The 24,759-nt window shown below is 39.1% G+C and overlaps 1 protein-coding gene across 1 annotated transcript; it reads left to right on the top strand.

The window, feature by feature from the left end:
• Positions 1-15,024: 15,024 nt before the first annotated feature.
• On the top strand, positions 15,025-16,685 carry LOC114480327 (CUB and zona pellucida-like domain-containing protein 1). The gene is made up of 4 exons (XM_028474371.1): positions 15,025-15,045; positions 15,107-15,492; positions 15,575-15,671; positions 15,977-16,685. Exons 1-4 carry the CDS (start codon positions 15,025-15,027, stop codon positions 16,139-16,141), a joined length of 669 nt encoding a protein of 222 aa, XP_028330172.1. The 3' UTR covers positions 16,142-16,685.
• The last annotated feature ends 8,074 nt before the right edge of the window (positions 16,686-24,759 follow it).

Raw genomic sequence — 24,759 nt, 5'->3', positions numbered from 1 at the left:
CTTACTGCTTTTATTCGTTTTGACCAGAGTCTCCAGTCCATTTTGTTTCTTTGATTCGACTATGCTTCTGTGGGTTTCATCTTTAACTAATAAAATTCAATTTGAAAACTCCCTTTATTTGGTGTCTTGTTTTATCTTTTGAGCCGTAAAGCCTCTGACTTATATCCTCGAGGGGTTACAAATTGGGGATTGTCTAGAATATCTTTTAGGGGTTCCCCCCAAGTATATCAGTACTATGTCCTCTAGAAGTGAATTTTTCTTGTTTAGTGTGGCACTATTGGCTGGTTAGCTTTGTTTGTTTAGAGTGGTAATTCTGCCCCCCCACCAAGAAAAGCAAATAATTACCTGTCCAACAGAAAGACAGCAACATCTGCATCACTTTTCTGGCCCTTCAGATGCCTCTATTGTGCTCCATATTTCTGTGAATGGTGTCACATGACGAATGGGCATGCAGGAGAAGAGAGGGATTTGGGAAGGACCAGAGCCGTTTAGAGAGAGAGTTGCGACAACCGAAGTCCAAAATGCTTGACCGTCACGTGATGCATGCAAGACTGAATTTGTTCCCGGAAGTCAGTGGCGGGTCATTCGAATCCATTGATTCCTAGTGACATAACTGGGATTTTCTGTAATTTGTCATCAATAACTGCATTGATTGACAATATGTATACAGTACACCGTCATATGTATGTGTATACAATATGTTTATGTAGTTCCATATATTTTTTCCTCATGTAAATTCGTATTAATAATTAGTGTAAACAGCTTACCTGCTTTTTTGACATAGTTAAAGCCAACATTAATTTGGTTTAAAAAATGTGTTCATGTGTATTGTATACAGAATGCATAGCTTTGAATTTTCTTTAAAAAAAAAAAAGGAAAAAAAAGGGGGTTCATTAAAAATTACATCCAGACAGGACACATCGAAAACACATTATGTTCATACACATATAAAAATAGACATTAGATTTTTTTTACTATGCACTTATGTACCAAGATAAAAGGTTTGTCACTTACATATATACTACTACTGAATAGTACTTTATGACATGTAGTGAAATAGCATTAGGGTGTTCTTTTACTGTGTGCACAGTGTGCAGCAGGGGTGAAAGAGAGGTAAATATAAGTAAATCAGCATTTAACGGCAACATAATGCTGTATAAACACAGCCACAAAAACAAAGTTAGCTCGCTAACATACCTCTGATGAAGTGGTCGCTACAGACACGGGCATCAGCAGACTCTGCTCCTCCCGACCGCAGACGTAGGTTTAAAATCCACTTTTTACGGCGTTGTTCTGTGAGCTTTTCACATTTCTCACCTTTGTGAATGACATTCTTTGGTACTCTATAAAATCTCTTTTCCTTTTCTCGGTTAGAACGACTGGAGCAACCGTAAACTACGCAAAACATGGACATTTTGATTATTTCAGATGGCAGATTCTCAGGCTTCCTGCCCTCCGTCTAAATTTTTCGCTCTCGCTTTGTCATGATGCACCAATTGTCACGGTTGGGTGTGGGTGAGGACCCAAATGCAAGGAGAGATGGAGGCAGAATACGGGCATAGCGTTCTTGGAACCACTCCATGTTTAATGAGGTAACCAAAAACCCCAAAAAGGCAGAACGAAGAAATCAGGGAGCAGGGAACAAAACGCAACAGGACACGAGGAGGGAAGACAATGACATTAACAATGAAGCAGCAAACACACTATGACCAAGCACTCAGCTAAATAGTGGAGGAGGCCTGATAGGGAATGGGCCACACCTGGGTGAAAACACGAGGGAGCTAATCAGTCACCAACCAAGTACACAGGCATCACTGGGGGGTGCAGCCACAAACAGGAATACCTGAAACACAGACAAGAGTTAAACTAGAACACAGAATAAAGAAAGAATAAAAGTCATGTGAATCAACAGAGCAGGCCATAGACATATACACATTCTATTGGCTGATCCTAACAACAGCTCTAGGGTATGTTCAATAGCACAAATGTTAAACAATTACACCACAATATATTATATCTATGGAGCAGACTCCCGTCCGTGCAGGACTTATTTTACTCTGTAACGGAATCTATTTCCAATGTAACAAAGTACTGTTACTTGAACAAATATACTTAAGTAAAAGTAAAAATTACAGATTTTAGAAAGTACTCAAAAAAGTAGAAGTACACAAAAAGCTACTCAATTACAGTAACGAGAGTAAATGTAATTTGTTACGTTCCACCCCTGCCAATGACCAACATATTTCATCAAGCTTCTTTTGGTTATGTCTAACAAACACACCTTTGTTTTTCTTATTAAAGGGTGTGAGCAGGTAAGGTCCGATAGGATTAAACCTAGATGCAAAATATGTGTTTAACAAACTACTGACGCTGGAAACAACCTCAAACCAGTTTGGAGAACATCATCATCAAAGTCTTTACACAATGTCCTTGTGTAGTATCTGATTGATTGGCATCAAGTTAAGTAAACACAGTTAGGCCTAAACCAGGAGTACATTCAGCCAGTTATTTCACAAGGCAAGGCAAGGCAAATGTATGTGTATAGCGTATTTCATACACAAGGCATTTAAATGTGCTTTACATGATTAGAAAGTACAACAAAAAACATTAAACTGTTTAAAAATCAACAGTAAAAACTTGAAATCTACAATAAAATGATTAAAAATCTCCCTCTCAGTCGTACACAGTAGAGAAAAAGAGTGCCTTTAACTTGGATTTAACATGGTTTGTTGTATAGGCTAGTAGACTTCCCACATTACATTTAAAACAGATGTTTATTATGAGTATAAATTATTACTCTGAAGTGTAATATCACCATCAGCACCTATAGAAGATGTATTTACAGTAGTCTTTATTCTTTTCAATGGTAGCGCCAATCCTACACTTAAAAAATCTAAATTAATGTGGAAGTAATCCAAGTAATCAGATTACAGTACTTAGGTTGAGTAAATTACATTTTTGGGCATGTAATCTGTTCTGAGGCTGACTGGGAGCCAGTGTAAAGACTTTAAAACTGGGCTAATGTGTTCTGACCTCTTACTTACAGTTCATATACAAGTCAACGCATTGCATATTTACTGTTAATTTCACTTTGCTTGTCTTCAAGTTAGGCATACTAGCCATAAACATTTCAGTCATTACTGAATAAATTACAATTTAAATGTAGGCTAATTCATAATCAATGTCATAAAATCTGTCAGGAAGAAATTAGATCCCCAAAATACACAACCTACCATTAACGAAATGTCTACTGCAAACATACGACCACTTTGATTTTGGGCACCATGTAGCTCCATCTACGTTTGTTCGTGCTTGGATCCATAATTTTCGTTTCTGACCTTTTTCTGTCGGTATTCTGTAAAAGAATATCTATTCCTTCAGCCTGGCGTGGTTATGACAGCCAATACCACGCAGGATTTGGGCATTATACGATAAAAATCACCCAGACTGCAAAATCAGCGGTAAATAGCGGTTGTCAGGCAAATGATTACCACTCTTAAAATGGCAGTTCGCGTTGCTAAGTCAGAGCAAAGCGCCCTGATATCAATAATGAGACGGACTGGCCTGCACTGGCTTCGCAGACTGCAGCCTCAACATCAACTCCCTTGTCTGCCCAGGCCAACAAAGTGGACATCTGCTAAAGGCAGGAGTATCACCAAGTCACAAACCCAGTTTCATGTAGAACTGGGTAATCGATTCGCCCCACTGCTGAATGACCTAGGATCTGGCTCTAATGAGGTCAACACACAACCTTCTGGAACTGCGAAGACTGAAAGTGCTTCAGGAAAACAAAAGCGACATGGTAGGCCAAAGCAACAACCTCACACACTGATAGTGGGAGACGTTTCTGTTAAAGATGCTCAGAAGATGTTTAGCAGCAACGTGAAAGTGATCTGCCTACCTAATGACACAGTATCAGACCTGGCTGACAAAATCTTGCATATCGTTGCAGATTACCCACATTTGAAAAATGTTGTGATTCATTTTGGGTTAAATGATTTAGCCAAGGAGGAGTCTGAGGTGTTAAAGCAGGATTTCACCATCTGCTAAAACTGTGAGCTGTATACAGCCTAAAGTGTTCATCAGTGGCCCGATACCTCCAGTCCGCAAAGGAGATCTGAAATTCTCAAGGATTTACTCTTTGAATAAATTTCTGTCTTCGGCTTGTGCTGCCCTTTCACTAAATTTTATAGAAAATTTTCCTATTTTTTGGGAACGTCGTCATCTTTTTAGAGCAGATGGACTGTGTCTAAACAAGGCTGGAGTAAAACTCTTCACATCCAACTTGTTTTACTTCACCAGTCACACTGCTATCAGTTCTGATAAAGACAGAGGACAACATGTACCATCGGAGAACAAAACAACAAGGAAAGAACATGGAGTCAATGAGCTTCCAGCAAGAAATAAAAATCGCCAAATGAAGAGGTCAACCCACCCCCCGCATCTCAGGACCCACCTGCTTCACCCCAAAATTCACCTACTTCCACCCTCATCCAGCTTCTCTCCTACCCCTGCCTTCTGGATTTAACTGCCCAGATGACGAGCTGGTTTCTGGCTGGCACAAGACTAACACCCCACCCTTTACCCCACCATGGTCAATCTGCACCACCCATCCCTCCTCGACGTTACCAGGCTCAGGATCACTCTTCTCCTCAGGCCAGCTGTGTTCAACTTAGAGCGACACAGGTCTGATGTGTGCTGGGTCCGGACTGCAATAGCTCTATTTTTAGGAACAACCAGAAAAAGTCAGGGCCCTATGGAGTTTAATGCAGCTTCTTTAATTCCTGTGGTGACAGGTAACACAGGTAAAATTGTGAAATTAAAGAAAAGCAAAAAGCTTTATAGAGATAAAATTTGACTCCTATAACATGTCATCCAAAAAGTCCACCAGTGTCTCCAGTAAAGTCTTTAAAATTAGCTCTTCTTAATGTTAGATCTCTTGTTAACAAGTCACTAATAATTAATGATTTTATTTTGACACATCACTTGGACTTTTTATTTCTTAATGAAACATGGTTGAATTATGGTATCAGTAATACTATTCTCAATGAAAGTTCACCACAAGACTTTATTTATTTAAATAAGTGTCGTACTTGCAGGAAAGGTGGTGGAGTTGCTGCCATTTTTAAATCAATATTTCAGTGCAAAGAAATAACATTTGGTGATTTTATCTCCTTTGAATATATGTCATTCTTACTGAAGGGTGATTCAAGAGTTCTGTTTTTAGTCGTTTATAGACCCCCAAAATATTCTGGAGAATTCGTGGATGAGTTTGCTGAACTGCTGTCAGTTGTATGCACTGAATACAACTTTTTAATAATAACAGGTGACTTAAATATTCATGTAGACAATAACATGGACAATACTGCCAAAGAACTGTATGCTTTAATGGATACTTTTGGTCTTACACAACATGTGACTGGTCCGACACACACTCAAGGTCACACTTTGGATCTGGTTATCTCTAAAGGTGTTGATATCTCTGCTGTTGATGTAAGAGACTTAGCTCTATCTGATCATTTCTGTGTCTTTTTTGACCTAGAGACTGTAACATCTGTTCCCCCTAGTTATGTGTGTTTAAAGAAAAGGTACATAAATGAGAACACAAGTGCACAGTTTATGGAAGCCATAGCAATGACACCAACATTGAGTGCTGAGACAGTTGATGATCTTCTGGATGAGTATAATAGAAACGTCTGTAATGTCATAGATGTGGTGGCTCCAATCAAAACTAAGAGAAAACCAATACACAGAAAACACCTTGGAGGAGGACTGAGATAATGCAGAATTGAAATCTGACTGTAGAAGAGCTGAGCGTAAATGGAGATCAACAAAACTCCAAATTCATCTAGAACTGTACAAAATAAGTCTGCGAAAATTCAATGATGGCTTGTTCAAAGCAAGGCAGCAATACTTTCTGAAATTATTGCCAAAAAATGTCAACAACTCTCGCACGTTGTTTTCTGTAATTGAAAAGCTCACAACCCCCCCAGATCAGATAGCCCCTGAATTACTGTCAGCTGGAAATGCAATGAATTTGCTGTATATTTCAATGAAAAAATACAATCAATAAGGTCAAACATCAGAACAAACCAGCAAAATCACAAAAAGCTTGAACAGCTTCAACCACTGAGGGATGAGTCAACTACAATGTTAGAGTTTACTACAGTGAACCAAATACAATAGAGGAGACTGTTCAGCAGCTGAATCCATCAACGTGTTGCCTTGACACAATACCCTCAAAACTTCTTTAAAACTGTTGTAAAGTCAATTGTCACTGATTTGTGTCAGATAATTAACTGCTCATTCCAATCAGGCACCGTACCAAAATCCCTGAAAGTAGCTGCTGTGAAACCGCTTGTTAAAAAGAGAACACTGGATGCCTCTATACTGGCTAACTATAGACCAATCAGCAACCTTCCATTCATGGCCAAGATCATTGAGAAGGTGGTCTTCAACCAACTGAGTCAATTTTTAACATTCAACAAAATATTTGATAAATTTCAGTCAGGTTTTCGTTCTCATCACAGCACAGAAACTGCTCTTATCAAAGTGATCAATGACATAAGGTTGAACACTGATTCAGGAAAAGTATCTGTTCTCATTCTGTTGGATCTAAGTGCTGCATTTGACACTGTAGATCATACAATTTTGTTGCACAGATTGCAAACATGGGTTGGACTAAATGGAAAAGTAATGCAATGGTTTAAGTCATACTTGGAGGAGCGAAGCTATTTTGTAAGCATTGGAAACTTTGAATCTGACAGATTACCAATGTCCTGTGGGGGTTCCTCAGGAATCTGTTCTTGGACCCCGTTTGTTTTAACCTTTACATGCTTCCTTTAGGACAAATTTTACAGAACTGTAAGGTTGATTATCAGAGCTATGCAGATGACACACAACTATATCTATCCACTGAACCCAGATGACCATGGTCCCATTGAGGTGTTGTGTGACTGTTTAGAAAAATAAACTGCTGGATGAGTGAAAACTTCCTTCAACTAAACCATGACAAGACGGAGGTGATTGTCTTTGGTAACAAGGAAAAGAGGACTGCTGTCAGCAATTATCTTGAGTCTCGATCTTTAAAAGCTAAAGACCAAGTCAAAAACCTTGGTGTTCTGATTGACTCAGATCTTACATTCAGCAGTCAGATCAAATCTATCACAAAAACAGCCTTCTACCACCTAAAGAACATCTCCAGAGTTTCTCCAAGGTTTAATGGCTCAGAAAGATCAGGAGAAACTGGTCCATGCTTTTATCTCCAGCAGACTGGACTATTGTAATGGTCTTCTGACAGGAATCCCCCAAAAGAGCATCAAACAGCTACAGCTGGTTCAGAACGCTGCAGCTCGGGTCTTAACCAGAACAAAGAGGTCAGAGCACATTAGTCCAGTTTTAAAGTCTTTACACTGGCTCCCAGTCAGCCTCAGAATAGACTTTAAAGTTCTGTTGCTGGTGTATAAATCTGTGAATGGGTTTGGTCCAGAATACATCAGTGAAATGTTAGTCAGGTATGAACCCAGCAGGTCTCTCAGATCAATGGACACAGATCAGATAGTGGAGCCCGAGTTCACAGTAAACATGGTTGATGGCTGCTTTTAGTTTGTTATGCTGCAAAGAAGTGGAACAAACTGCCAGCAGAGCTGAAGTCAGCATCCAAGTGAACATTTTTAAATCAAGTTAAGGCACTTTTTTCTCTACTGCATATGATTGAGAGAGAGATTTTTTGTCATGTTGTTGATGTAATGATGATTTTACTGATGATTTTATTGATTTTACTGATGATTTTAAATGTTCTTATTGATTTTACTGATGATTTTAAATGTTCTTATTGATTTTAAACAATTGAATGTTTTATCATGTAAAGCACATTGAGTTGCCTTGAGTATGAAATGCGCTATATAAATAAATTTGCCTTGCCTTGCCTTGCCTAAGTCAAGTAATGACGTCACGCGAAAATGTGTATAAACCGTGACAAGCACCGCCGTCTGTGTATGTTTGAGGGGCGGTGGCGTACACCGTTGAGGTTTCGCGACGGCAGAGCTTCTGTGAACAGTCCTCCGCTCCAGAGAATAATAAGTTGTTGACAACAAACTCGGGGGGGCATTTTGGCCCTTGGAAGAAGGATTTCAGGGGCAATTCTTGGCTAAATTGAGGGACAAATGGCCCATGGCCCTCAATAATTTCCGACATGGGCAGTTATTGTTTCTATCGCGGGATGACATATTCTTACCGGTGAGAATGGTTTTGATGATATATCGTGAACAATAACATATCGCACAATGTTGTTATTAATATTATACATCAATTTTATATAGGGCTTTTCTGGGTCAAAGTCGCTTTACACTTAAGGGAGTAGTGTTGGGCTTTGCTCGAGAAGTGCCCTGGCACCTCTCCAGCAACCAGAACAATTTACGTTCTTTTGGTCCTAATCTCATTCCATTTATTTGTTTTTAAAAATGTATTTATAATGTGCATGAGCCTATGGGCTCAAGGTTTTTTGTCCAACAACAAACATTTTTTCACAGTAACCATGTTCAAATGACTTCCAGCGGCCCTTGTTTTCAAGATTGACATAAATGTAAATGAATTTTAATTGCAAATGAAATTAAACCTATTATATTTATACCAGTGAGACTTTATTCAGATTCATATAAAACAAAGAAAAGACATCTATCATCTGCATGAATGCAACCCAGCACTACCAAGTTTTGACACCCTTGGATATGGAGTGACATATTGGGCTCTGATGTAATGAACTCTTAAGAGTCCTTACTGTTTGTGGTAATACATCCACCTTTGTGCACATAACATGACATTGGCAGCAGATAAATCACAGAATCAAAACAACCTTGGTACTGACTAGGCTTTTTGTTCTGTGATCACCTCATCCTTGTTGAAGAATATATAAGATGCAGAATCCACACTTGGGGCGCCACTCGTCAAGATGACATCGCTCGTTTTGCTGCTGCTGCATGTGTTGCTTATGCCTTCCTCTGTGTGGTCCGACAATTACTGGTACTACGGAGGAGTGCAGACTGTCACGCCAAAAGAAGCAGGAGGGACGTATGAGGTAATACACTCTCACTGAAGGGGAACCCATCAGATTCTAGCAGGAATTATCATACAGAAATCTATTTTTATTGGTTATATCAGGCATGTCCAAGTCTGGTCCTGGAGTGCCCCTGTGCTGCATGTCTTAGGAGCGACCACAATCCATATATATATATATATTATATATATATATATTTATGGAAAATACATAAGAAACTATCATACATACTGTATATATACAGTATGTATGATAGTTGCTTATGTATTTTTCATAAATTGTCAACCAATTTAGTTTTTACGTAACTGTCATACGTACATAGAAGAAAACTGGGTGATATTTTCCATATTTGCTTTTCTCTTAATTAAGATAGCAAACGTTAGCTTAGCTGTTGAGGACTAGCTTTAGCACATTGCGGCACTATCAAAGCAGGGTCTAAGGGTAAGGGATGTTATGTAAATGTCTGAAATTGTCTTTTTGAGTGAAAAAGAAACATTTAAGAAATGTGCCATGAGCAGCCGATAAGTTATCAGACTGATAATTATTGTCCAGCTGTATCGTCACATATTCATGCTCTTTTATTTTTTGGTGCCTTGCATAGAGAAGTAGGAATATCACAAAATCCAGTGTTGAGGTTGAGGTGTATTGAGTGTTTGAGATGATATTAATTTATTGCAAAATACATTTTAACAAGATGTGAGTGTTGGCCTTTTGGATGTTTGGACACATGCTTTCACAATTGGACCTTGACACCTCAGGAGCACTGCTGTTGGAATGTCATATTGTCTTGTGACCCTTGAAAGTCCCCTGTTCACATGCCTGCTCTTCCTCCATTTACTGCTGTATGCCATAAATGTATCTAACTCTGGCCTTCGTTTGTTGATACATGGGAGTTTTACCACTGTAATAAACATTTGTTGCTTCCTTTCTTTCTCCCCTTAGCTAAAGCCGTAGATACCACATGTTGGGTTTCAGGTTTCTCGTCAGATATATGTCTTTGTTCCTCAGGGTAGCGTTTGGCTCTGCTGCACTCAGACCTGCCATGGAGGGTCTAATTCGGACACTCATCTTCACTTTGTATTAATCAAATGTTATGTTTATATCAAGGTGTCCGCGGAGAATTCTTCACATCATCACATCAACATTTAGATAAAGGGGAACCCACCACAAGGTTCTTCTGATTGTTTTTCAGGTGGAACTCCGTAACAAGCAGGCCACATATTCCTGCCATGTGAACCCTTACAGATGTGCTTATGGGAACTGTGGAGCCACCATCCAATCAGCCAGTACTGTGACTACTTATTAATCCTATGGTATTAGATGTTGCCAGATGGAGACAAAGACAAGACTGAGACTGAACAGTACCTTGCCCTTTGAAATTCGGTGAGATCTGTCACAAATATGCTGAAGATCTGTGCTCATATTCACTCTTATTGAGTCCCTTTGTTACTCTGCTCAGTGTGAACGGTTTGATATTGCTTATTATTTTAACATGTTCTCAAACAGATATCCAACAAGTTCCAGCTACCATAGACAAGGCTACTGGATAAGAGATTACATAAACAGTTATGTACCTTGGAGAATGATGGTACATGTGGACCTGGGGATTCGATCTGACACAAAACAATCAAACAGACCTCCAGTCTCCACCATGCTGCCGATTGTTCGGTAATCAGAGGACTGTTACACAAAACCTGGATAACAATTATCCTGAAGAAGTAGTAGACAAAATCTAATTTATTTTCTGGTTACCATGATAATATAATCTGTTGTGTCCTCTTTTACAGAGTTACAAGAAAACTGCCCTCGAACGTTCAATCTGACAATGTTTGATTCCGGATGGCGACCGTGTGAGATGCAGAGTGGCAACAAATTCAAACAATTATGAGTGTGGGCGCTGTGGTAACCAACCAGGCTTATCTTTAGATCAGGTAATTTAAAGTTGATATCAATACGAGACAAATGAACAAATGATGTATATCCTGGGGGTGCCATAAAGAATTGAGTGACAACATGATTTCTAACTTGCTTGGTACAGAGATTGGGAAAACAATAGGATATGTAATGTTGCATTGTAGAGACAAGAAAATAGTCGTCACCTGTCATCTGCTTTAAGAAGAAAGAGAGATGAAAAGTAAGAGATTTGCTCAATCTGTATTTGTCAATAAAATGCTTTCCTATTACTTAGGATTCCTGCTCAGTGACATACACATATGCTGGTTATTATGGACACATACCAATTGAGCTGGTCGTTGAAGACTTTCCGATCAAAGATATTCTAATGGCCTACTCTGATGGATCCTATACACTGAAGCAGCCATTCTCCCTGCGGAGAGCAAAACGCCAAAGTGCTTTTAGGCCCACTGCGTCCACCACAGAAACTACCACCTTTAATCCATGGGTAGATGACTTCATTTCCTCAGTGCCGACAGAAGAGCCAACAACAACTACAGATGTCCAAACTACTGTCAATGAACTTCCTGAAGCAGTTCAGGCCGCATTTGGAGCTGACACAAACAGAGAGTTCATTAATGACATGTTCATTAATCCACAGAATTACCGATCATCAATCCGTCCTTTGAGCAAGATTCCCCTGCAATTCAGTGTTCATGGTATGGAGACAGTTTCACCTACTTAACAGTTCATATTAAAACTATTTACTTCTCAACATTCTTCTTCTCTGATTTCAGTGGATTCACACTCTGCACCTTCATGCGACGAAGGACATTATTTCCCTATGTTTTTATCACAAACACCAGCCAATGGAGTCCATCTTCCAGCTTTTGTCAATACAACCCTCGAGATCAGAATCAAGGCCATGGCACTGCACACAAGGTAAGAAATTCAATGTGTGGCCACTAGTGATGTACTGATACGGTTCAGTCAATATATTTTCTTCAAATGATCCTGTAACCAACATTTCGAAACGTTTAAACTGACAAAAGGTCGAGGGTTGAAACTGGAAAACATCTCCTACACATCTTTCACTGCATTATCTGACAGTCTGTGTTTCATATTCCTACCAACTGCTGTTGACAAAAAAACTTGAACATGTTTTCACCCTTCTGGTAATCTTTGTGTTAAACTTATTGCACAGTAAACAGGCTGTCTTCCTCGAAAATATTGAAGGAACTCCATACCATTAGTGAGTTCAATGTGTTTTAGTTAGCTTAGCATAGGCAGGCTAAAAACAATCAATGAGGAATGGGAGGGGGCTATGTTAACATGTTGATGATAGTTTAAATTGTCATATTGGACTGAGAAAAATTCAACGTGTTATCAGATGGATAATTATAGGGAGTTCCTTGTATCTAAGTTTGAACTGTTGTTTTTTCAGCACTTAGTTAAAGGTGCAGTCCGCAACTCTCAGATCCCTCTCTCCCCCTCCCTCCCCACTACTCTCTTGCCCTGCCTCAAAACTTTCCAAAGTCCCTCCCTCAGAGGAGCTATCAAGCTAACGTTATGCAGACAGCAACATCACAGTAATATAACATGCTCTGTTAAAAGCATATTACTTCAGCGCTTCTCTCTCTCTCTGTGCACAAACAGCAGCAACAACATAGTGTCACTTACAGCAGCTCACACACAAACAACACGTCTACAGCAGAGTTCTAGTGTAAAAAAAAAAATCAAACATAATGTAAATCAAGCAGCAGTAATTACCTTTCAACCAGAAAAATCACCAATTCCATCTTCTACTCCTCCAGACCATACACTGTAAAAAAGACCCTAACCCAGGAAAGGGGCGGGGCCTGTGAGCAACAGCTGTCAGACAGTTTATCAAACACAATCTTTGCTCTGATTGGTTCTTTTTGCTCAGTCACGGTGCATTCTGGCAATCTGCCAAAGGCTGCAGGAGCAGCAGGGGGCGGGGACTCAATGAGCCTGTTTTTTTCACACAAACTACTAGTTTGATGTAAAGCTGTCCTTACATAGTGACAGCTTTTTAAGCAAATATGACAAAAAGTCACTTTTATAAGAGTTGCAGACTGTACCTTTAAATATGATAATGAGGCCTTTTGTAAATGCTTTTTTCGCAGTATTGATCAACTATTAGTGACGGGACCAAGTGGTATTTCAAGTAGGATGATCACTACAGGAGAATACGTCATACGTTGGACACCAACTGATAATGATTTGAATAATCACTTTCCAGTCTGCTTTCTTGCTGAAGCACTTGACGGGTGAGTTACCATTAAATTATGGATGTGTGATGAGGTTTATTTCCCCTTATTGCAGTGTATTCTCCTTTGTTTACTAAGCACTCTCTCATTTGTCACAAACCAGTTACAGACTCGTGTATCACTCAGAGCTGCGTTGTGTGACGGTTGATGTTCGACATTACGGTTGGTTGAAGTGTTAAAACCTATCATCATAGTTTCATGACTATGAAAACATGTTTACAATTTTTTTTATTTGTTACACAGACATCATAGTTACATGCAAAGAAACAACAATGATGGTTGAGGTTAAGAAAACCGACCTCTTAAGACGTTATGAGGACAGACTGCATCTACTCTCATCAGACACTAAATGCAGCCTGAAAACACTTTCCAACTCAACCCACCTAGTAGCTGTCGTGTCTCTGGCCTCCTGTGGGACTTATGTTCAGGTACAAAATCCACCAAAAATGTAATTCCTTTAGATGTCAGCAGGTTAGTTAAAACACTACAGACCTGGGAGTCTGTTCTTATATAACATCTAATGACACTTCATTCATAATGTGATCATAATAGATTTGTTGCATCTTTAAAGGAACTGATGTCTGTATGAAAAGTCCTATATTACAGACTCAACATGAACATAAAAGTGTTGTATTAGGTTAGTATCTGGACCCTGCAGCACCTCAGAGATGAAGTTAGACTAAATACCAGACATCAATCATCAATAGAATAACTAAACTAACAGACCCTCAGATCCTGTCACTTGCACAAATATAAAGTTTAAGAGTACAGCACCAGAAAATGACTTAGAAAGACTTAAAGATAATGTTTTACACTCATTTGACAACCAACTTATTGTTTTAAGACGGTACACACATAAGGAGATTATAAATGTTTTATTCTGTTACAAACCCCACACATGAAGATAAGAAGTCAGGCATAGAATATTCTTGATCGTGATCTGTGTTTGTGCTCCGATAATCTCAACACCACACACATTAGCATTCTGACCCACCATCGATCTTCCTCTAAGCCAGAAATCTTGCGCGATAAATGGGATCTAACAACATGATTTAATGCTCCAAACAACACAGAACTCTGGATTTTCCAATCTCCTACTTGAAAAAGTGACTTGAAATGTGGAGCTCATATTCGCTAAAGTCAAAATTAAATTTGATAGTGGTCAGCCATGTTTGAGATATTCTGATGTGCTGCCACTGAACTCGAATATCAGTATCTCGTCCTGTCATCTATATTTGTTTATCCTGTACAGGGTCGCAGGGAACTCTGGAGCCTATCCGAGCAAACATAGTGCGTTAGGCAGTGTAAACTAGTGCTGTTCATAGTTTAAAAATATTGTGTGATTAATTAATCACGCTCTTTGATTAATTAATCTAATTAATCTCTTTTTTAATCTCACCTAAATATTGCTGAGAAATGCCCTCAACTTGAGGTTTTCTCGTTTAAATTACGTTATTGTGGCAGATCAAAAGATTGTAGTATAACAAAGTGGCTTTATAAAGTTATTTATTGTTTCTTTAAAAATTAAAATTAATGCGCACAAAGACTTCTCCTCCAGTTCTACCGTTGTAGCCAAAAAAAGAAGCGATTAACGACGTTAATTTTTTTAGTGCGTTATTTTTTTCCTGTAATGAATTAATCGCAAGTAACGCGTTAAAGTGACAGCCCTCATGTAAACCCCCCTCGATATGATGCCAGTCAATCACAGGGCTTGATAGAGACAAGTTGAGGGCCACTAGACGGAATTGAACCCACAATCCTTGCACTGCATTTTCCCCCGGGAAAATGCCTGTGACCTATTATTTGGTCAGAACTTACCGCTGCATAAGTGTACTCTATTTATAGATTTATTTATATGTTTTTCCAGGAAGATCAAGACAACATCTTTTATGAGAACAAAATAACCTCTGCTGAACCAAACAAAACCATATCCAGAAAGGCTGATATTGAGATTGCATTTAGCTGTGCATTCCCAAAGAAGAACCACCTCACCCTGAGATTCAAGCACAAGAACCCGTACGCTTTCAAGGAGAGGGGCTTTGGGTCATTCTCCTTTCAGTTTGAGTTCTTTCAGAGCCAGCTGTTCAGACAGAAGGTGGATGCCAGCACCTACCCGGTGGAGGTCAACCTCAATCAGATGATGTTCATGCAGATCAAAGCAACCTCGTCTATGCCAGACGTAGAACTGTTTGTGGAATCATGCAAGGCGTCTCCTGGAAACTCCCGCATCAGCTACTCTATCATTGAGAACGGGTCGGTACAGTCAAATAAAACCTCCTCTGTGGTGGCTTTTCCTCTCCTTTGTTCTAAACCATCATCAACCTGGTTGTTACAGGTGTGTGAAGGACTCAACCGTACAAGTCTACCCCAGCTCCAAGTCTCAGTTTAGGTTTGGAATGGCGGCCTTTGAGTTCATCGGTGCCAACAATGAGGTGAGAAAACTTCTATCACGGTGCCACATGAGTGTGGTTTCAAATGTCTGATCAGAGTTCGTGAATCTCTGAGGACATTATTAAGCATATTATTTGGAAGTAGCAGGACATTACATACAAAGAAAGTGTGGTTTCACCCCCTCTGTGTGATACTGCTGAATTTTTAACTTGCATACATGTCAATTGTGAATAAATTGTTAATAATTAGATTGATTGAGTGGTTATTTTAATCTATAACTCAACTCATCCACCCACTGCCTTTGCTTTAAAAGTACTAACATATGTTAAACCTAATATCTGTGCAGGTCTACATCACCTGCTCTGTTCTCTTATGTGAGAGTGACGTCCCGAACACTCGCTGCTCCCAGGGCTGCATCCAACCAGGAAGTCATCGTAGGAGCAGAGAAGCTGCCAATCAGACCAGCCGCCACTTCATCTCCCAGGGGCCTCTGCGCTTGGCCAGGTCCTGAGTGCCCACAGAACCTGTGGACACTCTGGTACATTCTGCTGTCACCTTTTCATGGACACTTTAGTGGATGTAAAGTAGAAAAGAATACAACAGAGTGTTATCATCAAACAAATAGCAACAGATAACTACTGCTGTCAATAGATCAAAAACATTGTACGATCAATGCTCTGTGAGTAATTAATCTCAATAATCTCTTTCTTAATCTCACCTAAAAATGGCTGAGAAATGCTCTCAATTTGAGGTATTTTCATGCAAATTACATTATTGTGGCAGATCAAAAAATTGAGCATAACAAAGGCTTTATAAAGTTATTCATTGTTTTTAACAGGCTTGAACAGATGCAGGCGTAGCCATTTACATTCCGCTTTATTTAGCTTTGACCATCAGGGGGAAATATTGGAAATACATCCAAATAATAGAAAATACAAATGAAAGAAATCACCAGGTCCATATGTAGTGCTATAAGTTAGAACATCATAAAGATGTGCCCTAGATAACATCTGCACAATTACATAAAGTAAATGCCAACAGAGGTCAATAGAGAAGTGGAGGAAAGTGTGTGTGGAGAAGAAAAAAAATGTACAAATCAGTTATGTCTGATTAATATTATGTTTAAACACTGAACATCATTTGAGATCAGTGAGTTTAGAAAAACAGCATATTGTTCAAAATAGTTAGATGGATGTATGACAAATTAGAAAAAAGTAATGTGATTTTCTCTGAGCTTGTCCCTTTGCAGTGCCCTTCGAATCCTGATTGTTAAATGCTAACTCTGAGTGAGGGTGAACACACTGAGGATGAAACGATGGGTGAAGGGATGCCTTTGTGTAGTATTTGCAGACTTGTTAATGATGAATTATAATGATGTAATGACAAAATTAACAGCAGTAATTATTCCACTTCACTTTAGATGTGCATTTTAAGATTAAAGGGAACTTGTTTTTATTCAGTTTAGGTGATTCTTGTGATGTGAATCCAACCCACTCACCACAGATTGTGGAGTTTATAGGGTTTTTATATCAGGGGCGGGGCTAACAGTGCAAACTGATATTTACACAAATAAAATGACAGCTGTGTAATCCGACATTTTTTTTTTTTATTACTCGTGCCTATTATCCTTTACAATCACAACTATGCGGTGACAACTTCTCTAATCTGCCGCTACGGCTGCACAAACTACTTCTCTCATGTGAATCTGCGCTGCTTGAGTTTTGTAACACATTTCACCAGACGTCTGTATCAAAAACAGATCAGTGCCTGTAGAAATGCAGATACAAATTGTAGATTTTGTAAAATACAGGCTTGTCCCTTTGGCCACTGCATCAGCTGTCAAATCATTGGAGATTGCAGAGGAAACGCAGTGTTTCCATGTTAACTTGTGAATTGCCTACTCTTCCACTCCCTCACAGTCACATGGAGACGTTTAGGTACCAAAACATGGTACCGTTTGATTTACATGAATTGGTACTCGGTAAAACTGAAGGAATTCTGTCACGACCTAAAAAAAACACATCTTTTAATTAGCAGCATAAACATAAATTACAGCTTTGCTGTATTTACCCATCTTAAATAACTTAAAATTATTTTTTCCTTCTTACAGCGTATGGCTTTAACCCTCAATCACATAGAGAGGAGATGACAAGGCATTTTACAGTACAAAAGTTTCACAATGTGCTAATTTTAGTGATACAGGATTACATAACCCATTAATTTAATGTATTTGGTTAGATTATATTCTCAAAAACTCCATCAAATGTCCAAAATACTCTTAATTTTTCACAAGCTATTTATCTAGTCTGTTGTCACCCTCTTTCTCTGACTGCGCGCCATCTGCTTTTAGTCAGCGCAGTCCCTGTACACACCGACTCTGCGGACTCCGTTCCTCCTGAACATGTTTGTACCTTAATTCTGTTGCTTCTCCACCTCGGTCTTCCTTTTCCCTCTTGCTTAACCGTGTAACCGCTGTGCCAAAAGCCACGTTAGAGACTTCTGTTTGAATATAATGCCATGGGACTGTCCCTACTCTCAGATCGAGAACACGCATTGACTTTTGACGAGCAGCTCGAGCAGCCAATAGTAATGCTTAAAACATTTTACTCATTTACAGAGCCAGTACAAGGAGCAGATATTCACTGTCCACTCAGAACTCTTTGGATTACAATATGCAATACAACATAATAAGATGATTATGGATTTTTGACCAAATAACACCAGAAAAAATTTACAAACTGCAGCTTTAAGGTGAACACCTAAGAGCCCAGAAGGCACCAGATGTAACAACAGCCAAAGCAAAAACGTAATCTTAATGAGCTGTTACTGTTTGACTTTGATGCATCTCACACACAATGAGATCTTATCATTTCTGTTGTACCAGAGGTAGGGAGACTTTTATACATACAGTTGTTTTACATCTGAAATGATGTCACCTCGAACCTCAACTTACAGAAAACTATCATACTTGTTTACTCATACCAGATTACCAGAATCATCAAGGCTATGTCACATCCAGCCAACTCTGGCTCCTCCCCCTTGATTCTGCCCCAAAGAATAAATGCCTATAATAAATCATAATATTTTTTTATAAAATAAATGTGCACGTTTTTTATTGGAAAAACATAAAACTGGACCGATGTCGTGAACATGACTAATATCAATAGCCTTAAATGGGAATTCTGATTGATCTGCCCGTTCAGACATTGGTCCATCACAATTGGTTTCTGATCAATCTTAACATCCGGCATGCTCAGAAGCTCTGGAAGTTTTCTTATCTCTATGTCAGTGACCAGCAATGAGGTTATTTATAAACCCAAGCATGTGTCACAGTTGACTTGTAGTTTTCACTGGGGAGTTTTACAAGCATGTGTGTACTTTTATAGTCCAATGACCAACAGATTTCATCAACCTTGTTTTTGTGATGTCTGAGAAACATGCCCTTGTTTAACTTAACTAAGAATGTGAGTACATAAGATTTGTTAGGGTTAAATTCAGATGCAAAACATTTGTTAAACGAACAAACTGATACTGGAAATAACCTGAAACCAGTTTGGAGAATATACACAAAGCTGTCATTGTGTTGCATGACAGCTTTGGCCGAAACCAGGCCTAAACCAGGAGCACATTCAGCCAACTTATATCAAATTCACCCAAAGGAAAACCCTTAAACTTACTAATCTATTCCTTTTTAGTTTCTCCAATCAAATATTCCACCCTGCTCAATGTAAATTTCTAAGTTTGCATTGTTTTCTTAATGGATCGTCAGGATTCAACAGGAAGCAACTTGAGCGGAAAATTAAATGCAGCTCTAACATCACTCACATATAAATAAAAAAATGGACTTGATTTTATATAGAGCTTTATCACCACACTGAAGCAGTCTCAAAGCGCTTTACATATCAGCTCATTCACCCAATCACTCTCACATTCACACACCAGTGGGACAGGACTGCCATGCAAGGCGCTAGTCGACCACTGGAAGCAACTTAGGGTTCAGTGTCTTGCCCAAGGACACTTCGACACATAGTCAGGTACTGGGATCGAACCCCCAACCTCTCGATCAGAAGACGACCCACTACCACCTGAGCCACGGTCGCCCTCTGGCCCACAGGTTTTGAGTTTGATAAATCATTGAGTTTTTATATCATGTTAGTGTGTCATTCCCTCCTGAAAAACATACATCCAGTGTTGCTCAGATTCATTCGCGTATTTTTGAAAAATCTTTAAATTTCCTGCCAGCAGCCATTTTTCTGCTGTTGTGCTCGAGGGGACAAGGCTCCGCCTTGGGGACGAGACCTCTCCCGCATCCTATGTTCTCTTCCTTAGTTCATTCCACGGCCCTCGTCCCAAAAAGATCTGCTATGTTTATTCCAGGCACTTTTCAGATGACTGCTTTAAAACAAGATCTTATTTGGAAGTGGATTAATAAGTACACTGACACTAAAAAACAATGCGATCCTAATCTGGACTACTGTATCTACAGCTGTTTATCTGTTTGCTCTAAAAGACTTTAAAACCAAAAGTCAGTTCCCCTTCTTTTGTTGAATTTATCAGTAAGACAGATCAAGTCTTTAGTTTATGATTCACTTGAAGTAGGTGGACCATAACCCAAACTACATGTTTCGTTGGTGCAAATGTTAAATGGAAAATCCTAAATAATCAAATCTTGATTTAGAAAAACAAGCAAACAAACGACATGAACAGAGAACAAGTTGGAAGCCTTACCAGAGTTATTAGTGACAACAATAGCAGTGAAAGACTTTAAAATGAACTAAAGAGCTCACAAACACCTTTTGACATCAAGTCAATAAGTTATTAATTAATTCAGAGTATCTTATTACTTGACAATGGGTTGCTCTGTTTTTGCAATGGGCATGAGTCATCCAGAAATACAATAACATACATATACAGGAACCCGGTCCACAGGACAACTGTCTACGGAGAGGACAATTACTTTGTTCTTAACGTGGAAAAAACTAAAGAACTCATTGTGGATTACAGGAAAAGAGCTCCTCCTCTGCAGTCACTAACTATCGGTGAGATTGAGGTGGATCAGACTGACAGCCACAAATTCCTTGGCCTTCATGTACCCGAGAACCTAAATAGGGCAAAAAACACCTGTACTACTGTGAAAAAAGCTCAGCAGAGGCTGTACTTTATCAGGCTGCTGAAGAAGGCGGGGCTAAAACGTCAACTCTTGATGGAGGCCTACAGAGATCTCGTTGAGAGCATCTTCACCAGTGTGGTATGGGAACACCACGCTGGCTGAGAAGAAGAAGTTGCAGCGGGTTGTCAAAACTGGGTGGGTCATTGGCTCTGATCTCCCCTCCATGGACACCATTTTCACACAGCGCAGCAGTTTACTGTAATGACAGTAAATTTCCCGACTGCACAATGAATAAAGCTAATCTATAATTTATAATATTTATATACTGTATATGTGTACATAAGTAATGTGAAATTAAGTAACATGTCCTTTCTCAGAAGAACGTTTTCATGTTTAGGAAGTAATATTCTCTGAGTGCTCAGCTCTGCTCTTTGCTGCTGCTAAGCTGCCAAAAGTGAATTCAAAGGACAACTTAAACCTAATAATAGTATTGCCTCCACAATACTGGACGTAGTTTTTAAGGTTTGCATTGGAAAAACAAACCTAGTTCTAACATTGGTCCCATATTTGGCCCATAGGCTTCGAGTTTGATGTGTCTGCTCCATCGCTTCTTTCCAGACAAATGTACTCAGGAAGAAAGAAGCATCATTTAAAATACAGTATTTGTCCCAACAATTGACAAATTTGACATCACTCACATATAAATAAATAAATGGACTTGATTTTATATAGCGCTTTATCACCACACTGAAGCAGTCTCAAAGCGCTTTACATATCAGCTCATTCACCCACTCACTCACATTCTCACACCAGTGGGACAGGACTGCCATGCAAGGCGCTAGTCGACCATTGGGAGCAACTTAGGGTTCAGTGTCTTGCCCAAGGACACTTCAACACATAGTCAGGTACTGGGCTCGAACCCCCAACCTCTCGATCAGAAGACGACCCACTACCACCTGAGCCACGGTCGCCCTCTGGCCCACAGGTTTTGAGTTTGATAAATCATTGAGTTTTTATATCATACCTCCAGTGTTGCTCAGATTCATTCGCGTAATTTTGAAAAATCTTTAAATTTCCTGCCAGCAGCCATTTCCCTGCTGTTGTGCTCGAGGGGACAAGGCTCCGCCTTGGAGACGAGACCCCTCCCCCATCCTATGTTCTCTTCCTTAGTTCAGCCCACGGCCCTCGTCCCAAAAAGATCTGCTATGTTTATTCCAGGCACTTTTCAGATGACTGCTTTAAAACAAGATCTTATTTGGAAGTGGATTAATAAGTACACTGACACTAAAAAACAATGCGATCCTAATCTGGACTACTTCTTCAGAGCCCGCACCAGCACGGGTAAACGTGTGTCGGTGACAGGGAAGAGATCTCCGTTTGTACGTTAGCAATTCCTCACTTTGATAATCATTCTAATGTATTCGATGTAAAAATGTAGAAAGTAGCCAAATACAGCGCACAGGAAAACAGAAGTTAACAAAATCCATGAGTGTTTGTACGAGTACTGAAGGGGGAGTGTTCATAAGACGTGTCAGACAAGCTTGGAGGTTCTTAAAGAGACAGAGGCAAAATTGAAGCGTGATGCACTGTGTGCTACAAAGGGAAATTTCTTTTATGTTTTTTTTTATTTGCTGCATTTTCCAAAAAAACTTGGGAAGCATAGTTATTTGAGTATGCTATAGAATGGTATTATGTGCCTGAAAAAAACACGACACCCTTTATTAATTGAAATTGGAATAAAAATGAAATTTCAGGAGACAAATTCTAAAACAAAATACAAAACTACTGCAAAACAGAACAGCTCTCCAGTACAGAGTTTTGACATACTCTGAAAAGTCCTGACTTTGTTGTGGTGATACATCCATCTTTGTGCAGGTCTGTGAACTCTTAAAGGCTTACAGTAAACGTATTCAGAAAATCTGATCACAGCTGTATCTACAGCTGTTTATCTGTTTGCTCTAAAAGACTTTAAAACCAAGAGTCAGTTCCCCTTCTTTTGTTGAATTTATCAGTAAGACAGATCAAGTCTTTAGTTCATGATTCACTTGAAGTAGGTGGACCATAACCCAAACTACATGTTTCGTTGGTGCAAATGTTAAATGGAAAATCCTAAATAAACAAATCTTGATTTAGAAAAACAAGCAAACAAACGACATGAACAGAGAACAAGTTGGAAGCCTTACCAGAGTTATTAGTGACAACAATAGCAGTGAAAGACTTTACAATGAACTAAAGAGCTCACAAACACCTTTTGACATCAAGTAAATAAGTTATTAATTAATTCAGAGAGTATCTTATTACTTGACAATGGGTTGCTCTGTTTTTGCAATGGGCATGAGTCATCCAGAAATACAATAACATACACATACAGGAACCCGGTCCACAGGACAACTGTCTACGGAGAGGACAATTACTTTGTTCTTAACGTGGAAAAAACTAAAGAACTCATTGTGGATTACAGGAAAAGAGCTCCTCCTCTGCAGTCACTAACTATCGGTGGGATTGAGGTGGATCAGACTGACAGCCACAAATTCCTTGGCCTTCATGTACCCGAGAACCTAAATAGGGCAAAAAACACCTGTACTACTGTGAAAAAAGCTCAGCAGAGGCTGTACTTTATCAGGCTGCTGAAGAAGGCGGGGCTAAAACGTCAACTCTTGATGGAGGCCTACAGAGATCTCGTTGAGAGCATCTTCACCAGTGTGGTATGGGAACACCACGCTGGCTGAGAAGAAGAAGTTGCAGCGGGTTGTCAAAACTGGGTGGGTCATTGGCTCTGATCTCCCCTCCATGGACACCATTTTCACACAGCGCAGCAGTTTACTGTAATGACAGTAAATTTCCCGACTGCACAATGAATAAAGCTAATCTATAATTTATAATATTTATATACTGTATATGTGTACATAAGTAATGTGAAATTAAGTAACATGTCCTTTCTCAGAAGAACGTTTTCATGTATAGGAAGTAATATTCTCTGAGTGCTCAGCTCTGCTCTTTGCTGCTGCTAAGCTGCCAAAAGTGAATTCAAAGGAAAACTTAAACCTAATAATAGTATTGCCTCCACAATACTAGACGTAGTTTTTAAGGTTTGCATTGGAAAAACAAACCTAGTTCTAACATTGGTCCCATATTTGGCCCATAGGCTTCGAGTTTGATGTGTCTGCTCCATCGCTTCTTTCCAGACAAATGTACTCAGGAAGAAAGAAGCGTCATTTAAAATACAGTATTTGTCCCAACAATTGACAAATTTGTTGATTAAAGATTTTTGACAGTTTTTGTTGACTGAATTTTTGACAATAATGAGACGACTAATAAAAAACTACACAGTCAACTATCGCTGTGACAGAGTTATTCCAGACTATAACGGAAATAGTTCCGATGACTAAAACTATTACATTTTAGTTTACTTTACTTTAACATTGTAGTCAAAAGATATATGGCTAAAACAAATTTTGTGGTTAACATTAAAACTATTACGAAATAACAAAATTAACACTCACTCACTCACTCACTGCAGCAAGGAATACAAACCGGTCCTTGCAGGGTTAAGTTAGGAAGCAATTTTCTAGTTTTAAGATTTGAAAGTACATGAATGTAAATACATTTTAACTGCAAATAAAATTAAAACTTGTACCGGTGACACTTAAATCAGATTAATATAAAACAGAGACAAGACATCTATCATCTGCAGGAATGCAGCCCAGCAGTAGAGTTTTGACACCCTTGGATATGGAGTGACATATTGAGGATGTGGTGAGTCCTTTCTGTTCGTGATAATACATCCACCTTTGTGCACATAGCATGTGATATCCGATTCAAATATGACATTGGCAGCAGATGAATCACAAATTCAAAACAAACTTGGTATTGACAGGACTTTTTTCTTTTTTTTATCACTTCTAACATATCAAAACAGAACCAGTTCGCCTTCATTCATTGAACTTACAAGAAAATATGATTTTCTTCCGTGTTGAAGAATATATAAGATGCAAAATCCACACCTGGGGCACCACTCG

This window comes from Gouania willdenowi, chromosome 3 (assembly GCF_900634775.1).
Source record: "Gouania willdenowi chromosome 3, fGouWil2.1, whole genome shotgun sequence".
NCBI classification, from domain to species: domain Eukaryota; kingdom Metazoa; phylum Chordata; class Actinopteri; order Blenniiformes; family Gobiesocidae; genus Gouania; species Gouania willdenowi.
The sequence above is the reverse complement of the archived record's forward strand: the minus strand, read 5'-3'. Positions and strand labels throughout refer to the sequence as shown.